Source organism: Monodon monoceros, unplaced genomic scaffold, assembly GCF_005190385.1.
Source record: "Monodon monoceros isolate NGI ecotype Baffin Bay Population unplaced genomic scaffold, NGI_Narwhal_1 Super_Scaffold_20, whole genome shotgun sequence".
NCBI classification, from domain to species: Eukaryota; Metazoa; Chordata; class Mammalia; order Artiodactyla; family Monodontidae; genus Monodon; species Monodon monoceros.
The window spans coordinates 64,355,620-64,375,826 of NW_021703777.1; the positions used below are offsets into that span (position 1 = coordinate 64,355,620).

At 33.5% G+C, this 20,207-nt stretch overlaps 1 protein-coding gene across 15 annotated transcripts in view; it reads right to left on the reverse strand.

Annotated features, from left to right (window-relative positions):
* Positions 1-20,207, reverse strand: part of FIP1L1 (factor interacting with PAPOLA and CPSF1) — a 63,888-nt gene that overhangs the window by 9,182 nt on the left and 34,499 nt on the right. For 10 of the 15 annotated variants that reach the window (XM_029235269.1, XM_029235268.1, XM_029235272.1 and 7 more), the window contains 5 exons: positions 19,627-19,720; positions 17,754-17,910; positions 8,562-8,588; positions 6,475-6,529; positions 5,017-5,072 (listed from right to left, as the gene is read on the reverse strand). In XM_029235269.1, the coding sequence (XP_029091102.1) occupies positions 5,017-5,072; positions 6,475-6,529; positions 8,562-8,588; positions 17,754-17,910; positions 19,627-19,720 (389 nt within the window). The remainder of the gene's footprint in view (positions 1-5,016; positions 5,073-6,474; positions 6,530-8,561; positions 8,589-17,753; positions 17,911-19,626; positions 19,721-20,207) is intronic. The other 5 variants (XM_029235266.1, XM_029235279.1, XM_029235277.1 and 2 more) reach the window with 1 other exon arrangement.

Sequence of the window (20,207 nt, forward strand, 5' to 3'; positions counted from 1 at the left end):
TCAAAAAAGTCATAAATTTAAAATAATTTAAAAACCGAACATAAACAAAAACACAATATATCAAAAGTCTAGAAATGAAAACTGTTCTGGAGGGAAATTAATCTTAAAAAACACTACATTAGAAAAGATGGAAAGTGAATGAATTAAGCTTTCAACTTATGAACCTAGGAAAAAATAGAATAATCTAACAGAAGGGAGATAATAAAGATCAAAGTAGAAATCAAGTAAATAGAAAACTACCATACAATAAACAAAGCTAAAAGTTGGTTTTTAAAGACTAGATGAATAAAACATGATAATCTTCTGACAGGATTAAGAAAAAAGAGACCTCATAAAAATTATCAGAACCAATAAGGGACTACAACTACAGATGTTGCAGAGATTAAACAATACAGAGAATATTATATACTTTAGACCAACACATTAAGTAACTCAAGAGTGAAAAGAAATCTTGACTAGTACCATAATTATTAAAGACATTAAATCCATAATTTAAAACCTTCCCACAAGACCAGATGGCTTTTACAGGTGACTTTTACTACAGATCACTCTAATAATATACAAACTTCCAGAGAATAGGAAAAAAAGATTATTGCCTAACTTATCCCATGTGGCTTGTATAACCTTAATACTAAAACCAGTTAAGGACAGTACAAATAAAGGAGAATCACAGAACAATCTTACATATGAACTTAGTTGTCAAAATCCTAAATAAGTCAGTGTTTATTTTTAAAAATAAAAAGGTAAAATCAATCATGACCAAGTTAGGTTTACCTCAGCAAATAAAAGGTGGCTCAATATTAGAAAAATTTAGAAATCTGCCACATTTAACCGAGAAGGCAAACAGCATGATCAACTCAGAAAGCATCTGATAAAGCTCAATACCCGTTCACAGTTTAAAAGCCCTTGGAAAGCAAGAAGAGATTTTCCTTGTACTGACATAGGGTTTTGTCAAAAACCTAAGAGTAAAAATCTAGCAGTATAAATATAAAAGCATTTCCTTTAAAAAAAAAAAAAAGGGGGGGTATCCCCAGACAAGAACTCCACTTTCAGTACTTCAATATTATATGGAGGTCCTAGCCAGAACAATAAGACCAAAAAAAGGGGGTTGGGGGCGGGGGGAGGTGAGGAATAAGAATCTGAAACGGAAGGAATTGCACATGATACTGCCTGAAGGGAATTCACAGACAAATTATAGTGAGAGTTCAACAGGTAACAGGCTACAAGGTCAACATATATATTGATCAATATATATACATATAAATAAAACAAAAACCAATTATGTTTCTAAGTACAAGCAAACACAAACAGTACATGGAGTTTAAATGAATATACCATTTATAAGAACAAAAAATAGGTACCTATGACTAAATCTAACCAAAGATGTGCAAGAAGTGTATGGAGACAATTATAGCACTCAGCTGAAATACATTAAAGAACACCTCCCTAAATGGAGAGTACTTGTTCATACATTAACACAATGTTGTAAGGTATGAATTCCTACAAACTGTTCTAGAGCATCAATGTAACAAATAACATGGTATAGTAAGAGAAAGGACCCTGCAGCAAGGCTACAAGGTTTCAAAGCCTGCCTCTGCCACTTATTGAGTGACATTGGGAAAATGGCCTTAATCTGGCTGTTCTTAAATTCCCTAGTCCATAAAATGAGGGTCGTAACACTATGCCTGCTTTATAAGACTGTGAGGATTACATGAATTAACAGTGTTTGTCATACTGTATGCATAATATAAGCGTTAATTATTAATAAAAATCAACAGAGTTTTTCATGGAACTTGCAAAGTTGATTCTAAAATAGATATGTAAGAGCAATGGCCCCAAAATACTTCTGAAGCAGAATAAGGTAGATAGATTTTGCTGAACCAGGTATCAGATTTACTATAGAACTCAAAATTAAGGTAGTGTGGCATTATTAGCACAGGGACAGTTAAATTAACCAAATGAATAGTCTAGAAAGGTAAGAAACAGATCCATGCATGCAGGGAAACTTGATACACGAATGGAGAGATGACGCTGTAGATCCCTCAGGAAGGATAAACAAGTAACACTGGGACAATTACATCTTTACTTCATAACGTAGGCAAAAATTAATTCCAGATGGCTTAAGAACTTACACAGGAAAAAGAAATTTGAAAACTTTTTTTGGGGAAAAATGTATTAAAGAATATCTTTGTATATTTGAGGTAGAGAAACTCATGGTTCAAATATGAACCCAATTAAAATGTGGTATGACTTTGCAAAGTTGATGAAGTGTTAAAAAAAATGATACTTTTAATGTATTTGCCGTAGAAAACTTCTTCTTTGAGGGGCTTGAGTATAATTATCGCTATAGTACAGAATATTTACACAGTCATAATAATGTGACTATGGTTTTTGTTTAGCTTTTAGAATAAAATATTTGTCAGGGCACAGATAATTTTGGTTACAAGACAGAATGTTAGAAGTATAGCTGATCAAAGCAGGGAGGCAGAGGTGGAAAAAGAGGTGAAGGCTTGGAAAGACACACAGTAGTAGAGACTGATGGTACATGAAACAGAGGGTAGGTATATAAATAAAAAGAGGAAGAAAGAGAGTAATATAATTTCACTTCAGGGGAATAGGAGAGGAGTAATGATGGTAAGTGAGTAAAATATACATCCATCACACTAAGAAGATAACAGATGGTATCTAAAGTTATATAATCAAGAAATAGGGTGATAAGCCTATGTAGAAATGCCATGCAGACCATCAAAAGAACTAAAAACCATTAAAAATGTCTGTCTCTGCAGTTCTTCAATATTCCTGCAAAGATTACTTTTAAACTAGGTATTGCTTTATAAGCACAATCTTAATATGCACATCAAGAAAAATCATTGTTTTCCATCTACAGTTACTTAGTTTAGTAGTGTTTGAGGATGAACTACAAAATTCTAAAATAAACAAGGTAAAACAGAATTACCAATAAAGAGGAAGTAGTATTTATTATCTTCATTCCAAGGCTTTGTTTGACTGGAATAAAGAAACCTAACTTTATTTAATTCTTGTGCTATGCTTTATCATTGTTAGTACTAAAGACATCCTCCTTAAAGGGGGGAAAACCGCTCATCTCTGAGGGGGTGGTAAAGAGTGAGCAGAAAACTCTTGCTTTTTTATTAAAAATGTGCATGTATTACTTTGAGAAAAAGTTAAATGCTTAATTAGCCAGTTTTTAAAAAATGAAATCTTCCACAAGGAAACTGCGCAGGTAATCTCAAGAATTAAGTCTTATTCTTTCTGATATGGGCTATTCCTCAAGTTCATCTGTACTGAAACAAATACACAGGAATTTAATGACAAAGCAGAAAATGTTAAGTGCCATAAAAAAGGTAAAAATAAATTTTAATTAATTTTATAAGTAATGCTTATCGAGTATGTACATATTATAGGTACTGTGCTGAGTCCTTTATATTCAAACTTCAATTAACAGATGTGAAAAATAACCGCCTCCAAGTGCAGAAAAGGGAAGGAACTTGGAGCTTGTTGGAGATGGGGATAATCAGAAAAATAACAGCTAATATTTGAGCGTTTATTAAATGGCAGGACTAACATGCTTCAGTGTATTCTCTCTGATCTTACGAGGAAGAATTATGCTCTCCATTTAATGGTTAAAGATCTACAAAAGTCACATAAATAATGAGAGGGGGAAGCAAGATTCCAACCCAAAGAGTATGACTTCCTGGGAGCCCAGGGGAAAAAATGTGACATAACCACTGAAACAAATAACAGAAAGACTACCTTTTGATGTGAATGAATGGAATATGTGGCTTTGAACAAGGTGGGTCTGAAGGACAGTACAAAACCCTGACACAGATCCCTAGAAGGTTAACTGAAAGTGTATGACTGATACAAATATCTGCTCTCTCACCAAGACTTACAAATTCTACTCCTTAAATGCCTTTGGAACCACTAATTTTCTCCATCCCCCATGGTATCCGCTGAATTCAGGACTATAAATTTCTTCCCCTGGATTACTCTAACAGCTTCTTGTTCTCCCAATCAAGCAGGCATCTCTGCCCTTCCCACCTTTCTCCCACCCTACAAATCCCCAATTTCCTCACAGTAAGTAGCCAGAATGGACGCTTTTCAAATGTAAACCTAACAATTATGCAAATCAGCATAAAACTAAATGGCTCCTCACAGCCCTCTGACTAAGGTCTAAACTCTACAGCATGGCTGTAACGCCCCGCACCATTTCTTATCTCATCTCTAGATGTTCATCATATTCTCTACTCTCCAACCACACCACACTTCATTCAGTTCATAAAGCCTACCACACTCTCTCACACCCCCATGTTTCTGAACATGATTTGAACCCCAAATCATCTACACCCCACTCCAGTGGAGTGGGAGACCCCTCCATCATGCTCCTATGATACCCTCTTCTGTCACCTGGTTGTTTCCTCACTAGCTTATAATTTGCTGAAGGCAAGCAAACCTTTGTCTAGTTTACTGTATCCTTAAAACCTAGTACAATGCACAGCTCTTTTAAAATAAACGAATGGATCAAGAAATCTAAGCAGAAAGTGGTATCAGAAGGCCTTAGAAGGGATAAAGTTGTCAAGAGTGAACATGAAAGAGAACCTGCCAAATGATCTAGAAGAAAAGATAAACCAGTGAGGGGGAAAGATGAGAAAGAGGTTAGTCAGATACCGTGAGTTAAGAAACAAAAAAGATTATGGACAGTGAACATCGACAATTTGGTGACAAATCCTAAATCCTTTTGGGAAAAGGCAAGGGACAAATATCCCCGTTGTGTCACCATTTGTTAATTTTTAAAAGTACGGCTGGTAAAGAAATGAAAAGTATTCTGTTAAGTAATCTGGAATATATGTAAGACCTAGTTATTCCTGTAGTAAATATTTTTTAATTGCTCTGTAAGATAGTACTTTAAACCATGGAAGTATGTTTCTATTGTTTTAAAAGTACTTAAGTACTTTACTGATTCAAACTGAATCTGGGCAATTGAAAAGTAACACTTACCATTGCCATATGGAAAAGCACGTGCAGAACGACTATCATAACCAGAGGAATGTCCACTGTCGAAGAAAAATATATTTTTATGTGTTGCAAGGAAGTTCTGAATTTTAATAATTTGGTGCAAATGCAAAACATAGGGCAGAATTATGACTTTTATTTAACCACCATATAATGGTACCTGTAAGTCTGTAACTTTATTTTTTAATACTTAAAAAAAACACAGGCTGTTTAACCTCAAAACCTAACACCTACTTGTAAAGAAAATACAGCTTGTTAGTATTAACATGAGTAATCCAATCAATTCAGCCTGACTCACAATAAGTAACAGAAACTTCGAGGCTAACAAAGTATTTCAGACTTTAGTTAAAATTTTGCCTTAAAAAACTGACTTTAATAATTAAAAATCAGAAATTCAGTGCTACTGATAGAATCAACAAATACTACTTTTTAACATTTTGATTGTGAAAACAAATATATATTTAACAAGAACTTAAAATTAAATCCTATGGTCTCACAAGTCACACTTCACCGAGTTTTATCATTTCGTTTGAAAATCATATGCTTGGTTTGATGTTATTGATGTGAAGTTCTCACAATTTTTCTTTTTATATAGTTTAAATCACTTTTTCAGAAATACAGTATTTTTTATAGAGTTTATTTGCCACTTAAGAGGAAATAATAATAGCTACCATTTATTAGTTATTTCTATCTGCAAAGAATGGTGCTGATGCTTTATATTCACTAGCTGTTTTAATCTTCACAACTCTATCAACCCCCCATTTGGTAAAAGAGGAATCTGAGTCTCAATGAATAGTTTTGAACCTTGCCTAAGAACACAAAGCTGGGAAATTCTGAAGCCAAATTTGAACCAGGTTAGTGTGATTCCAAAACCTATGGGGTTAAACATGGTATTGCCATCCATGAGGTAAATGTTCTTTACCACAGCATTCCAAATAACATAAACCATAAACGCAGGGTATAAAAAATAAGGCTACTGCCACGCAGAAGGGATCCAGTCTTCCTTTGTGGAAGCTGAGTTGCACTGGGTAGCAAGGAATAAGGCAGCTTTGCTTTACTGTGATCCCTGAAAATAGTTATCCTTACTTAATCCTAAAACAGACATGCATTATTCATGATTACTAGTCATCTGTTTGTACATCCCACAAAACTGGACTACAGCCAAGTTTTTACAATCTAGGGGTTTCTTTAATAAGAGTATCGTAAATCAAAGCAAGATATTTCAAAATACTATCATTTAGTTTTCTTTGTCCTGTTTTGTTATTAGGCTATAGGTCCAACATCTTACATAAAAGTAACTAATACAGATCTAGACTTATGAATTAAAAGGCAGGTACTATTGTTTATAAAATTAGACCTTTGAAAATATTACCAAGATACATATGATTCTTCTGTCAGAAGCCTATCAATGATAAAAAAGTTTACAGTATCCATACTGATTACCTTTCTATTGTTGGTATAAGAGACGGAGGTGGAGCGCCTGGTGGAGGAGGAAAACCTGAAACATTCAATCATAAGATAAAAAAAGTTAACAGAATGTACACTTAATGCCAAGAGTTAAGGTTGCTGTGTGTCACTAAATTTCTCTGGGGATATAACGTGCTTCTCTATGTTATAATGGACAGGAAAAAAATGGAGCTTAAATTTATGAACAGATTTTTGGAGGAATATAACTTTAAATGAACAGTCTGGTCTAATACACAGAGCACAAACTGGGAGTCAGGACACCCGGTCTTATTTTCAGCACCACACACAGCCCATTTTGTGAGTGTGAGAAAGTTAATCTCAATGCCTTACCTTTTCCATATATAAAACAGTAGTAGTGTTGCCACCAGATATATTTTAAGTATTTTAGAAGAAAAGCAAATAAAATAGCATTTACCTCTTTCAAAAAATATTTTGAGAGTTTAGATGTATATAAATTTCCTTAAAATGTATAATTTATAAATAAAATCTTACCAGTAAATATATAGATGCTTAAGGCTGAGAACATCCATCATAAAATACGTTTTAAATAGCACAACCCTAAAGAACTAATTTATAAAGAAAAGCACATAATATAGTTTTTAAATTAGTTTAGAAATGAAATAATTTGCACCTTTATATCATGAGGTCTGTATTCTGAATAATTCACAAAACCTAAATGAAATACCACAGAGTATGGCTACAAGGGACCTTAACAGTTAAATCTACTCTGCACTTTCAAATTCAGATAGGCAATAAAATATCCCAACAAGACTTGAAGATTCTACAACTTATGATACCAATTCCTATGACACCAATTCCTGCCAAGCTTTAATAACCCTATTAGGAAGCACATTAAATTATATAATTCGAATCTCTCTCACTACAATTCATATGCTGATCTGCATGAGGACAAAAAGCAATCCATTGAAATACATGTTTGAAAACACTTCCACTAAGCCTCCTTTTTAGTATTCTAGGTAAAAATGAACCCCAGTTCTCCTAACCCTTCTCAAAAGTCCATTTAAATCCATTTTTAGCCCTGCTTCAAGCTGTTTCAAATTCACCATGCTCATCTTCACTGTGTCCAGTTTTTTGGTTCTCCTCTATTAAGCATCTTAGCAGTGTAAAATCTAGCAATTACTACATTAGTCCTAGAGTCACAATCCTACTTTATATAGCCTTACAATCACTTCTTTTTAACCTATAAAGACACACCAATGATTCCTTTATGACTTTTCCTAGTAAGTCTTGTTCAGCCATATTCATACATAATCAGTGACTCTCTATCCCACATCTAAATATGTATACTATCCCATGCTATCTAAACTCCACTATTTTCTGTTTATCAAGGTCATTTTGAACTTAGACCCACCCTTCCAAGCATTGTCACCTCTCATTCTCTTTATACTTCTTGACTTTTAATACTGAACTCAGTAAATACACTTGCTATCATATTTGTATCACACTACCAAAAAATAAAAAAATTTAAAAAGAACTGAAAAAAAATGTAAAAAACACTGGGCCACATATAAACTCCTATTGATCATATCCTTACAACAATGAACAATTTAATCATTGCTCTATGAACAACCATCTGTCCAGCTGTCAACCTATCTGTGTGGTTCAGAACATACTTTCTCACAACATTGAGTTATGCCAGCAGGGTAAAAATAAAAAAATTAGAAACCATGATAAAGTCAAGATAAATGACCTTTCTCTTCTCTTGCAGTCACTTCATCATACATAAAAAATTCATTGGTCTGAAAAAACAATTTTTAATAAAAATTTTATTTTTAATCCTATACTGTTTTCTTTAATAAATTGATATGGTAAAAACTTTCTCAGAATGTCTATTTCTACAGAAATGGGTAAGACAAATATAAGAAAACTAAATATCTTAATCAAAACTCGAATGAAGCAAAGGCAGAGCTGAAAATAGGACCTTGAAATCCCAATAGCCTATTCCACATTCTAACCACATCAACACTGTCCCTCCTGTAACTGTAAGCTTGAAATTTCATGTTTATTAACAATGATGGAGAAAACATGAAAAAAAGTTTTACCTGGAGGTGGTACAGTTATTGGAATACCTAAAAAACAAGTGATGAAATTTAATATAGTAATTGGATTTCATAACCTGTTATGTATTTATGCCATCACCAAAGAAAACCTTGAAATAAAACCCCTCGCCTCATTGTCCTGGCTTATTCCGTCAAAAGCAGCATTCTGTTTTCTTGCAGAGGACCAACAATTCAAATGTAACGTCAGACTTCCTGATGAAATCCCAGTCTAACAACTTCATAACAAGGTTTCCCCCACTAGTTGTGATCACAAACGAAGTGAGACATCAGTTAAAAAAAGCACACTTGTGCATACACAAATATCAAACTCCATGAAATTAACACTAAGTTTGATAATCCACATCTGATCTTGTTATTTTAACAGTTTAATAGGGAAAGTGATCAATGGGCTCTTAAATACTGCAGGTAGTGCAAGGTAACTTGGAAGATGATGGATATTCACTTTAGTAAAGCTACGAGGGAGGTTCAAGTGTTAGTGTGAATTGTTTTACTGTTGTTGACAGGAGTGTGGAAAGGTTATTACTTCCCTTGACTTGTGGGAGGATAGGGGGTATAGCCAATTCATATATATAAACCCCTAGGGCACACTAAGTCTACTTCTATAGAAGTCAGTAAATACTAATTTGAGTGACTCTCACTCACTGGCACACATTAAAAACTTTAAGAAATAAGCTATGTATAAACATTCTCAATTTACATTGGTCAAATGTGCCTATAAACCCTAATTTAAAATTTATGTGTCATGCAAATTATAAGTTTCTTGTCTGAAGAAAAATGACATTTCTAAGTAGAAAACTTTAAAAAACAAATAACTTTTTCAAGGAAAATTTTATACCATAATAACTTCAACAAAGTCAGAATGGTTTACTAAATCCAATCTTAAAAACTGCATCAAAACTATTCCCAAAGAGGAAAAAGTAATCTAATTCATTAACTAAATGCATAGGAAAAAATAATGAAAAAACTGCTTTCAAGTGTTTGCTTGTCAATGAAACATCTGCCAATAATTTATTTAAACTTTTTCTGTGCATGTTTTACCAGAATAAGAGGTTTATACAAAAAGATCTTAAAGCAGCAAATGGCCTTAAAATGGAGAATGAAGCACCTTATTTAACCACCCGTGCAATAAAAGGATATGCTAACCTTACAAAAACAAAGAAGATTGAAAAAGATATATAAGGTAGCTATCATGTTTCAAAAATCATTAGGCATCCACAAGTCTACTAAAATGAGCTACACTTCATGGTAATTCTCATCCATCCTGAGGTACCTTGCTGCTTCCTATATTACTAAGCTAAAAGAATCCAGCAAACAATACAAACTAGCAGAGTCCCAGACACCAAACTAAATGGGAAATCAAGGAAGGCAGAGCATATTAAATGTTCTTAATGTCTACTATTACTTGATTTTCTTTAGAACAGTATAGATATTTTTAGAGCACTACTGTACTTCACTATGTGACCTGGTTTTCACATTTGAATACATGACTATTTAAATGAATGACTATTGTCCTAGGTGTGTAAGATAAAAAACCATACCAACTTCAGCAACCCACTCTGTAATCCTAATAACTTTACCTAAGTCAATACACGAGCAACATGCATCACTTCAGCTAACTACAATGTGAATTCATGTGAAGTAAGAAAATACTAGTCAGACCTCTCAAAATTTAGTCCTCAAAAACATTTATCAAACTTTCACAAAACATAAAAGAATATAACCAAACTATTAAGTATGCTATGAAGGTAGTTAAAATTACAAACATTTTGCTTTAAATTTTAATCTTACTACAGTAGTATCATAGGACAGATTTTTAAAAAATCAACTGAAAAGAATTAAGAACACAAAAATTATGCAACATAGATAGACAGATATAGATGTCTTTCCAAACAGTATCTACACATCAGAAAGCTGGCATGAGAACTTATAAAGGGTCGTTCTTGTGAGACCCATATTTCATCTAAGATAATTCAATGCAAATCTTTATTGGTAAGTGTTCACTGAAACAGAACTTATAAGTTGATGAAACATTATACAATCCATTCTTTGACAATTAGCAAATGTATTTTCAAAATGCTACTAAGAAAATTTAATATGTGATATAATGTTAAACCAACACAATTTTCATCTAAAATAATCACCGTTTGGTATTTGACTTTTGTTAACAAAAGAAACAGTGTAATGAAAAAGAAAATGCATCTCAAAATTCCCCGTCCTGTCTCCCTCAACAATCCCACCTTTCCTGGCCAACATACATGCTGCCCAGCCAACAGGCTTGAAATACACAAAGCACGCACTGTGTTTCTTTTTTGTATCCTTTATCTGTAAAATGAGTAGGGAAAAAATGTTTGTTTTCCTGGAAAGTTTTGCATACAATAGTAAAATCAAGATTTCTATTACAGGCCAAAAGTTTTTGGAAAAGTAATATTCAAGTTCTAAAGGGAATGAATAGATTAGTGGTTTTGAAACTTCAGTGGCCATCAGAATCACCTCAAGAATTTGTTAAAACACAGACTGCTGGGCCCCGCCCCTAGAATTTCTGATTCAGTAGGTCTGGAGTGAGGCAGAGAATCTGCATCCCAAACAAGGAGATGATGATGTTGCTGACCAGAGACCATACTTTGAGAATCACTGGATTACATCCAAGCTTCTCTACTAACTGCATTGCTGAGCACCTCAATATTCAAAACACGTAACATAAATTCCATTTCAAATTTTTATGAAACAAACAAAGCATGTGACATTCTTAAGTAAAACAGTACAGCTGTATGACAGCCTATACTATCTGGCATCTTCAAAAGAAAGAGAATAGGATTTAACTAATTCCAGTATGTAGTAAGTACTTGTAAACGTAAAGAAGCATAGGGGTGGGCGGGGGACCTAAAATCCTATTTAGGGACTGAAGGAATTGATGCAAAGAAACAGAAAAACAGCAGACCAGCAAAACATCATATCAAAAGGAACTCATCTATATTTCAAAAACTCCCACAAAGTTAATAGAGGCTCTGTACTCAAAAGATAAACGAATAAAAATTATCTATGAACGCATTCTCAATGTATCGCATCATTATTTTATATAGCTATGGCAAAAAAGAGTTAGGTGATAGCAATCTCTGACATGGCTTCCATTGATCCCTGCCTCCTGGTATTCATGTCTTTTTAAACCTCTGGTATTTATATCCTCCCCTTGAGTGCGGTCTAGATATCATGACTTATTTCTAACAGGCGAAATACAGCAAAAATGATGGGATGTCACTTCCGTGACTAGGTTACAAAAGAGAGTGACTTCTATTTTGCTGGTTTCCTCTACTGTGTTCTCAGCATTCATGCTCTGATGAAGCCAGCTACCTTGTTGGAGAGGAAGTGAATCTTTTCAACAAAGAGGTCAGTGAACTTGAACAGAAATCTTTTCTTAGTCAAGCCTTTGAGATGACCATCTCAAAGCCTCTGAGAGAACCTGAAGCAGAGGACCAGCTAAGCTGTCCCCACATTCCTAACCCACAAACACTGTTCAATAATAAATGTATGTTGTTTTAAGCCACTATGTTCTACAGTAATTTGTTATGGAGGAAGAGCTAATACATATAGTTACCACCTATCATTTCTCTATTCAGTTCAAATGAAAGAAAAAAGCACAGCAAAGAACTATGTGAACTATGCTTCCTATTTCTCACTTGTAAATGACAAATTTCATCAACACTAGCATGTTACAAATTGATAGCCTGATCACTTTCCTTATGTCTCACCAATTTCTACTGTCAAGTCATCAAGCTCGTAAGTAAATTCTGCACAAAAAAACTGAGTACAAAAAGTTTTATAAAAATCTTTAAATATTACCTTCCACCACATGCTTTTCTATGTATCAATATTTTAAATACTATATACACACATACATCATCTACCATGTAACCTTTTAAAAAGAACAGGATGTAGACTACTATAAAACTATTTCTTAATAAGGTAATTAATCACAAAGGTGCAAAAAGGAATGGAAGTAATTTTAAAGAAAAAATGTTAGAAGGTGATATGGTCACTAAACTTAAAGCAACAAAAATAGTTATCAGCATACTCCACACCTAAAAAGTAAAAAAGATAATTTTACATTAACTATAAAATGGGTGAACTATTTTATCTTTATTAAGATCTCTTAATCCTATTATAATCTAAAAGCCTATGGAAAACAAAAATTCTATGTTAGACAAATAAAAACGTCTCTGATAGAAATATCAATATTTTTACAAATAACTTGTAAAGGAATTAATCTCTACAAGCTCACATCTAATGGCAAAGTGACTGGAAGAGTAGCACAAACAAAAGGCAAATATTAAACCATAATTAAATTCTACAAAATACAGCATCTATGGTGTATTAAAAATATAACTATTATAAAGGGAGCATCCATGGGGAAAAAAGACATTTAAAAATATCAACAACCTGAAGGAGCTTTTATTTTCTATTAAAACTTAAATTTAACTTAATTGTGCCAAAAAATACTATTCGTTACAGATAATTAGCATTACACCCTACTTTGAGTTTACTGAAAACACTGACAGACTCTTGGTTTTTTAAAAAAATACAGAAAAACACAACAAAATAGAAAACGAGTACAGTTCTCAAAAACTTCAAGAAATTATTTTTCAAAAGGTATTTCTAGAAACTACATTTTTAAAATGCTTACATTTTTGGCAAACAGCATCAGTTAATATGTGGATTTGCTGTGTAAGACCAAAAATCTTCATGGAACTATAAAATCAGCTTAATAAATGTTATGTTCACAAAACAGCTTCTCAAATAAAGGGACAAAATTGTACTTCCTCAAGGATGCAGAAAATATTCATCGAATACAGGCCAAGCTTCTGGCAAAGCAGCAGTTCTCAAAGTGTTATCTGGAGCTTCCTGGGCGTCCCAAAGGCCCTTCTAGGAATCTGCAAGGTCAAAACTCCTTTCATAAACACTAGGCTGTTATTTGCCATTTTCATGCTCATTCTCTTACAAGTATACAATGAAGTTTTCCAGAGGCTACATGACATGTGAAATCACAATAGATTTAATGTGGAAGCAAATAGGAGAATCCGGTTTTTTTCTATTAAGCCACATAGTAAAGAGATTTGCAAAAGTGTAAAACAAGGCCACTGTTTGCACTAAATGTTGTCATTCTGGAAAAATAATTTTTCATAAAAATATTATCTTAATATGCAATGGGATTATTATGCATACTCTCAAAATAATATTTTAAATATAATATTTTAGGGCTCCCCTCGTGGCGCAGTGGTTGAGAGTCCGCCTGCCGATGCAGGGGACACGGGTTCATGCCCCGGTCCGGGAAGATCCCACATGCCGCGGAGCGGCTGGGCCCATGAGCCATGGCTGCTGAGCCTGTGCGTCCGGAGCCTGTGCTCCGCAATGGGAGAGGCCACAACAGTGAGAGGCCCGCGTACAGCAAAAAAAAAAAAATATATATATATATAATATTTTAATTTCTCAGGTTTAATTTCTAATAAAAAAATAGATATAACACACATAAATAAAAGCTCTCTGGGGTCTACAGTAATTTTTAAGAGTATAAAGGGGTCTGTAACCAAAAAGTTTGATAGCCGCTGTGCTAGAAACCATACTGCTAACAGGAAAATAATCTAATTTTAGATTATCTAAAAATCTAATTTTCTGGTTCACTAGAAAATGAAAATAATAGATTTTCTGAAAATTAAGGAAGATCTTGAATAACCAGTGTTTGTTTTCAAGCTACTGTTAGTATGGTGGCAAGGAACCACATTAAATACTTTTTCATTTAAAAAAGCTAATCCAGAACTCACAACATTCAGTTAGGACCTTACATGTTTATTGTACTCTCCAAAACAAAACCTCCTCTGCTCTCCGTACAAATCCATTGTGGCCAGAAATATGATTTTGGCCTCTCTGTCACTTTCATGTATGTTCTAGATGTATGTGTATTTGAGGGGGAGAGGAAGCAACACACCTCTTCTTTTCTGTTAACTACCTGACAGTAAAAGTTCCTTGAATGAAGCGGTCTCTAGCAATTCACTGTTGCTAAGGAGTAACTGTCCGCTCATGCAAGAAGCCACATCTGTAAACCTCCAAGAGCTGACCATAAATTTAATCCTCCACACCAGGGCGTTTCTGAGAGTGAATAGTAATAATTAACCTGGGACAAAACATATAATAGGACTACTCCAAGCAAATCTGGATAACATCCCAAATTAATGGCATAATACATCATTATTATATTTGTTCCACCATACACAGAACTACAGTCTTAAAAACTTAAGCACTTGAAAGCTAATGTTAACAAATGCAACATTAAAATGTTCAAATTATTTCTCCAAAGATTTTTCTTCATTTCTCCTTTAATTATTTCTCAAGGAAGCAAACAGAAAACCCAAGGTTTCTCAAAGACAAATGGAGTATTTTTTAAGGCAGTACTTACAAAAAGACTCCTGAACCACAGCTTTCTTTCATTAGTTGCTTATGCTTCTTAAGGTGATCTAAATTACAGCAAACTATACAGAATATACTGTAATCATGTGACCCTGTGGTAAATGGTAACTGAAAATGTGGCTTTAATCAAGGCCTACATTCATCTGGTATATGTATATATATCTATGCAGCCATACTGTAGTTTAAAGCCCGTGCTCATTCTGATTAATAAGTGCCTGTACCAACTGTCAATCTGATAATCCCTTTGGTGTTATGGATACATAAATATCCTGTTAACTCAATTAGCTAACATATTAAGGGAATGTCAAGTATACACAAGACCTCTGTGATTAGCGCTGCAGGGAAACATAAATGGAAATACACAGCCTATGCTCTCTCCAACAGCTCACAATCTAGTAAAATAAGGAGTAATCCAGATAGTCTCAACTTACAAATATTTGGTTTCAATATGAATTGGTATCTTTCCCTCACTACCACCCCCAGCAAATACACCACAGATAGGTACTGCTTAACCAGCATTAGAATTCATCTGAATTTGTATTCCTTCAATGCTGACAGGATGACATGGAAATGTTCTCTAAGGATAAGCATCAAAGGAAATCTGGACAGGTGTTTAAAATATGGAAAGCATGTAGCTGAAAATTAATATTAAATAGACAGCTTAAGCAATAATCACTGGTACTCTACAGTATAATGTCATAGATAAGCTAAACATAATTAAAAGATTTGTCATCCTTAAAAACAAAGGTTAGACGGCAAAGAAATGGAATGATTTTGCCATTTTGAAAAAGAACGCACATCCAGATAATGCCATTGCCTATCAATATCCTACAGGGCTTCTAAATATTCTTACACCAGGGAACTATTTATTTTTTTATCATCAGTTCACACCGCCTCTCTCTCACTTACTTTAATAAATAGCAAGTGTTGAAATATATGTTAGCCATCTGGGAATATACTATATTAGCTAGTAAATAAGAAAATTCTTTTAAATCACCTTTAGTAGCTGGTAAAGCTTAAATAAGATTACAAAGCAATGTAGTGTAAAGACTATTATCACATACACTGATCATCTTTTAGTCTCATTAAATCAAATACGTTCAAAATTAACTATTTCTACATTTTATCTTTTTCATAGGGCAAAGGACTCATTTATGGATCACTAAGTCCTCATTACTTTCTCTTTTCATTTAGTTAATTCTCACCACATTAAAGATTCAAGAGTCACAGATCCAGGCACAACTTCTGAATGGGTTCAGATTCAGAACAAGCAATTTATTGTTGGAACAAGAAATTCACTGAACTTTAGAAATAATGTTCTCTTAGAGTAACCTCTCCACTCTTCTCTTTCCTCTATTTTTGAGACAACAAGTTCCCTAAAGCCGTAGTCAGGTTTCATAATTATCCTTTTTGAAAGCAGAAGTAATCTCAGAAGAAAATCAAAGGCATTGTGCTTGTGGGGCTAATGCAGTAGGTGAATTTTCGAGGCCAAGGATGAGTATTACAGGGAAGGATTAGTCACACCCTTTAAGTGCTTCTGTACTCTAATTACAATCACCACCGCTTAAAACAAAGACAACTCTCTTGCAAATTCAAAGTGAGTGGACAAGCCTCTCTAATATACACTGATTTTTTTTTTTTTTTTGCGGTACGCGGGCCTCTCACTGTTGTGGCCTCTCCCGTTGCGAAGCACAGGTTCCGGACGCACAGGCTCAGCGGCCGTGGCTCACGGGCCCAGCCGCTCTGCGGCATGTGGGATCTTCCCGGACCGGGGCACGAACCCGTGTCCCTTGCATCGGCAGGCGGACTCTCAACCACTGCGCCACCAGGGAAGCCCTAAACTGATTTTATTAATAGAAAGCAAATTTTAACATATGTAGCGCATGTAGTTCTGGTTAGGACCAGGAGCTAATTTTTAACATTTACTACTGGCATTCTCCCTAGGAAGAAAGTAATTATTATCTCAATCAATCCTGTTAGTTTCATTAAAAATTGATTAAGGGATATAAATATTGAAAGCCTATCATGAATAAAATAACAAAGGTCTTCAGACAAAAGGATGAAAGTATAAAATTTGGTAATTATTTGTGAATTTTTTTCTACTGTCACTGATCTAGTTTTTAATAAATAACCAAAAGTGACTAAGAATATGATAAAAAATGAGATTAATTTTCTCTCTTGTGTAGTAGAGGTAAATATCAGATACCTGGCACACAGAAACAGTCTCCTAAAAGGAAACCAGTATACAAAGAAAGATGACCAGACAGACTGAGATTTTCATTTCAATCCCTTCACAGAATGTAATTTTTTTGACCTACACCATTCTGAAAGTATCTTTAATTTTTTTTTCAAAACAAGTTAGTATGATTCAATGTGAATTTATACATACACAACTAGCAACTTTAATTTGGGGATCACTATCATATTTTTGGATCACAATTTTAGTGTCTGTCCACTCTTCCCTATTTTAGTACATTGCTTCTTTGCTTTACTGAAAAAGTAAGACACATATACATCTGTTTCAGTGTGAATCTACTGAAGATTTTACATAATCAATTTCATATTCTATTACTTTTAATGTAGTGCAATCAATGAAGATTAATGTAGTGCAATCAATGAAGATGCTATTTTCAAATACATACTTTGTTAAATTCAAAATTTTAAAAACACTCAAAGGTTATTTTTCTTTCAAAATCAAATGTCTTATTTACTATTTACCTGGTGGTGGAATCAGAGGTGGAGCAGTGCTGACAGTGGGAGGAGGCGGAAGAAATGGAGGAGGTGGAAGGTGAGTGGGAGGAGCTCCTGGAGGGAAAAATGGCGGTGGTTTGCTAAAATTGTTGTCTACTTCAGTAGCAGATCTTTCAGAAAGGACCTAAAATTAGAGCATAGTTAATTAAAAAGATGAATAAATGTTCTTATCTGAGATTAAACTCAGTAAATGAATCTCATTTAATCTAAGAAATAAGTTTTATTCACTTACATATATTCTGGGGAAGCAGGAGTAATTTTTCTATGTGTGTGATGTGCGTGTATATTATACAGATGTGAGTATTCACTCTCAAACACACTTTTTTAAATGTTCATATTCAAAGCCTAGACAAAACTGAATCATTACAAATAAAATTCTTAAGGAATAATTGTTCTAAAAATATTCTAAACGAGACAATTAAGTACTTCATAAATAAAATGTAATGAGTATTATCTTTGTTACTCAACCAAAGTTAAAGTATTCAAATTAAGGCAATATAATCATTAGTCATAGATACTAGCATTAAGAAATTAACATGGCAATAGAACCAGATATTCACTGTACCAAGGCCTGTCATTATCAGGTTGCAAAGTAAGAGACTATAAAGGCATGCATCAATAGGGTGCAACTAACAGGCAGCCAGATACATAAAAAACTTCTTCATGTGAGCCTTGTAACTTTAAGAACAAGGGTTTATACTTAAAAAGTATTTACAAAATACTGATCTATGTGAACAGGTAAGGGACAGAAACCGAACCTACAGGAGAGTGGCACCTAGAAATTTGAATTTTTGACAAGTTCCCTAAGGGATTCTGATGTGCAAACATGTTTGAGAAAACTAGAAAAAACAGGCAACATGATTTTATATATTTAATGTATACTTTACAAATCCTTGCTGGCTAAAGCATATCATTTAAACATAATCTTTCATTAACTTTTCCTACATTTAAGTACAGTAATTTTTGTAAGGCTTATGCTGATAAGCTAGTTTTTAAAGTAGAAAGCAGTATTATTTTAGGAAAGCATGACATTTTAATGGTGGGGGTAAAAAAGAGGATTATCTTCCATTTTAGAAATAATTTACCTTAAAAGGTGCTAAAAAGAACATTTACATAATTTACTAAAGGTAATAAAGAATCAAAACACTGGACATCTTTTAAAGTACTCAGAGAAAGAAAATAAATAATGAAAAAAAGTGTGGTCAAGCTAATAGCTGAAAGTCTCAATTACTCAAAGTTCAAACTTGAATTATACAAGCTAATAACTCATCTTCTTTCATTCTTTCACTTGAAAAACAAAGAGATCTACTTCACCCAGAAATGTCACATTAAATAAATTATGGTATAGCCATACAATAAATCTATCATGAGGAGGTGTTAAATATTTTTAAGAATATGGGAAAATGCAAATGATAATTTTATATGGAAAAAAAAAGGATACACAAAAATATAACCATAGTAGTATCTACCCCAATCTTGCTTAGTGACGAGGAAGAGATGTACCAAAATGTTAAGAGTGGTTATCTTTAGATGGCAGAACTATCGACGGTTTTATTTTCTTCTTTAAACTTTTCCCATATTTTCCTTTTTTAGTCCAATGAGCCTATATATCACATTTATAGCAAGGAAAAAAATATCTTACTGAAAAAGATCCAAAGGTTATAAATTTTAAATGGAACAGCTTTTGTAATAACATGGTGATTGATTCCACATTTTAAATCCCCTTTGTAGTACCTAAATCACCTTACATATAGCATAGTGCTATGAATGAATAAATTAAATTAGAACACAGATATAATCCTTCATTTAAAAAAAAAGAATAACTTTAAAAATACTAAACCTGTATGTTGCTGTTTTCATTTGCCCGTCGCCTTCCTTCTACTCGGCTGATAGTTATAGTCTGACCAATGACATCAATTGCCCCAGGTAATCTCCTGTAACATAAAAATTGGATCATTTCAGTTTCACCTAATTAGATGTTTGGACAATAACACAAATATTAGGTGAGAAATAAAGGCTAAAACCCTTTGCAATGTAATTTAAAATAAAATCAGATCACAACACATATTGAAAAAACTTCACTTAGATCTCACTACTTTGCATAGTCATAAAAACGAAATTTTATTAATTAGCTAAGACCAACACACCAAACAATGATCATAATGCTAAATTTTAAGTATTTTTGCAGGTTTTCTTCAAAATTTACTATGTTTTAATAGTCTCCAAGTGAATTTATTTTTGTGGAACTGAATCAGTAGCAAATGTTAAACAAATGGAAATAAAAATTTTTGCCCACTGTAATTGTAACACATATCATAGTTCTATTACAGAAATCTTAAAAATTCCTCAAAACGGCTTGAAAAGAAATAATGCTCATTTTGATACATAAAGGTTATGTTCCTTAGTGATTTATTCTGAGAA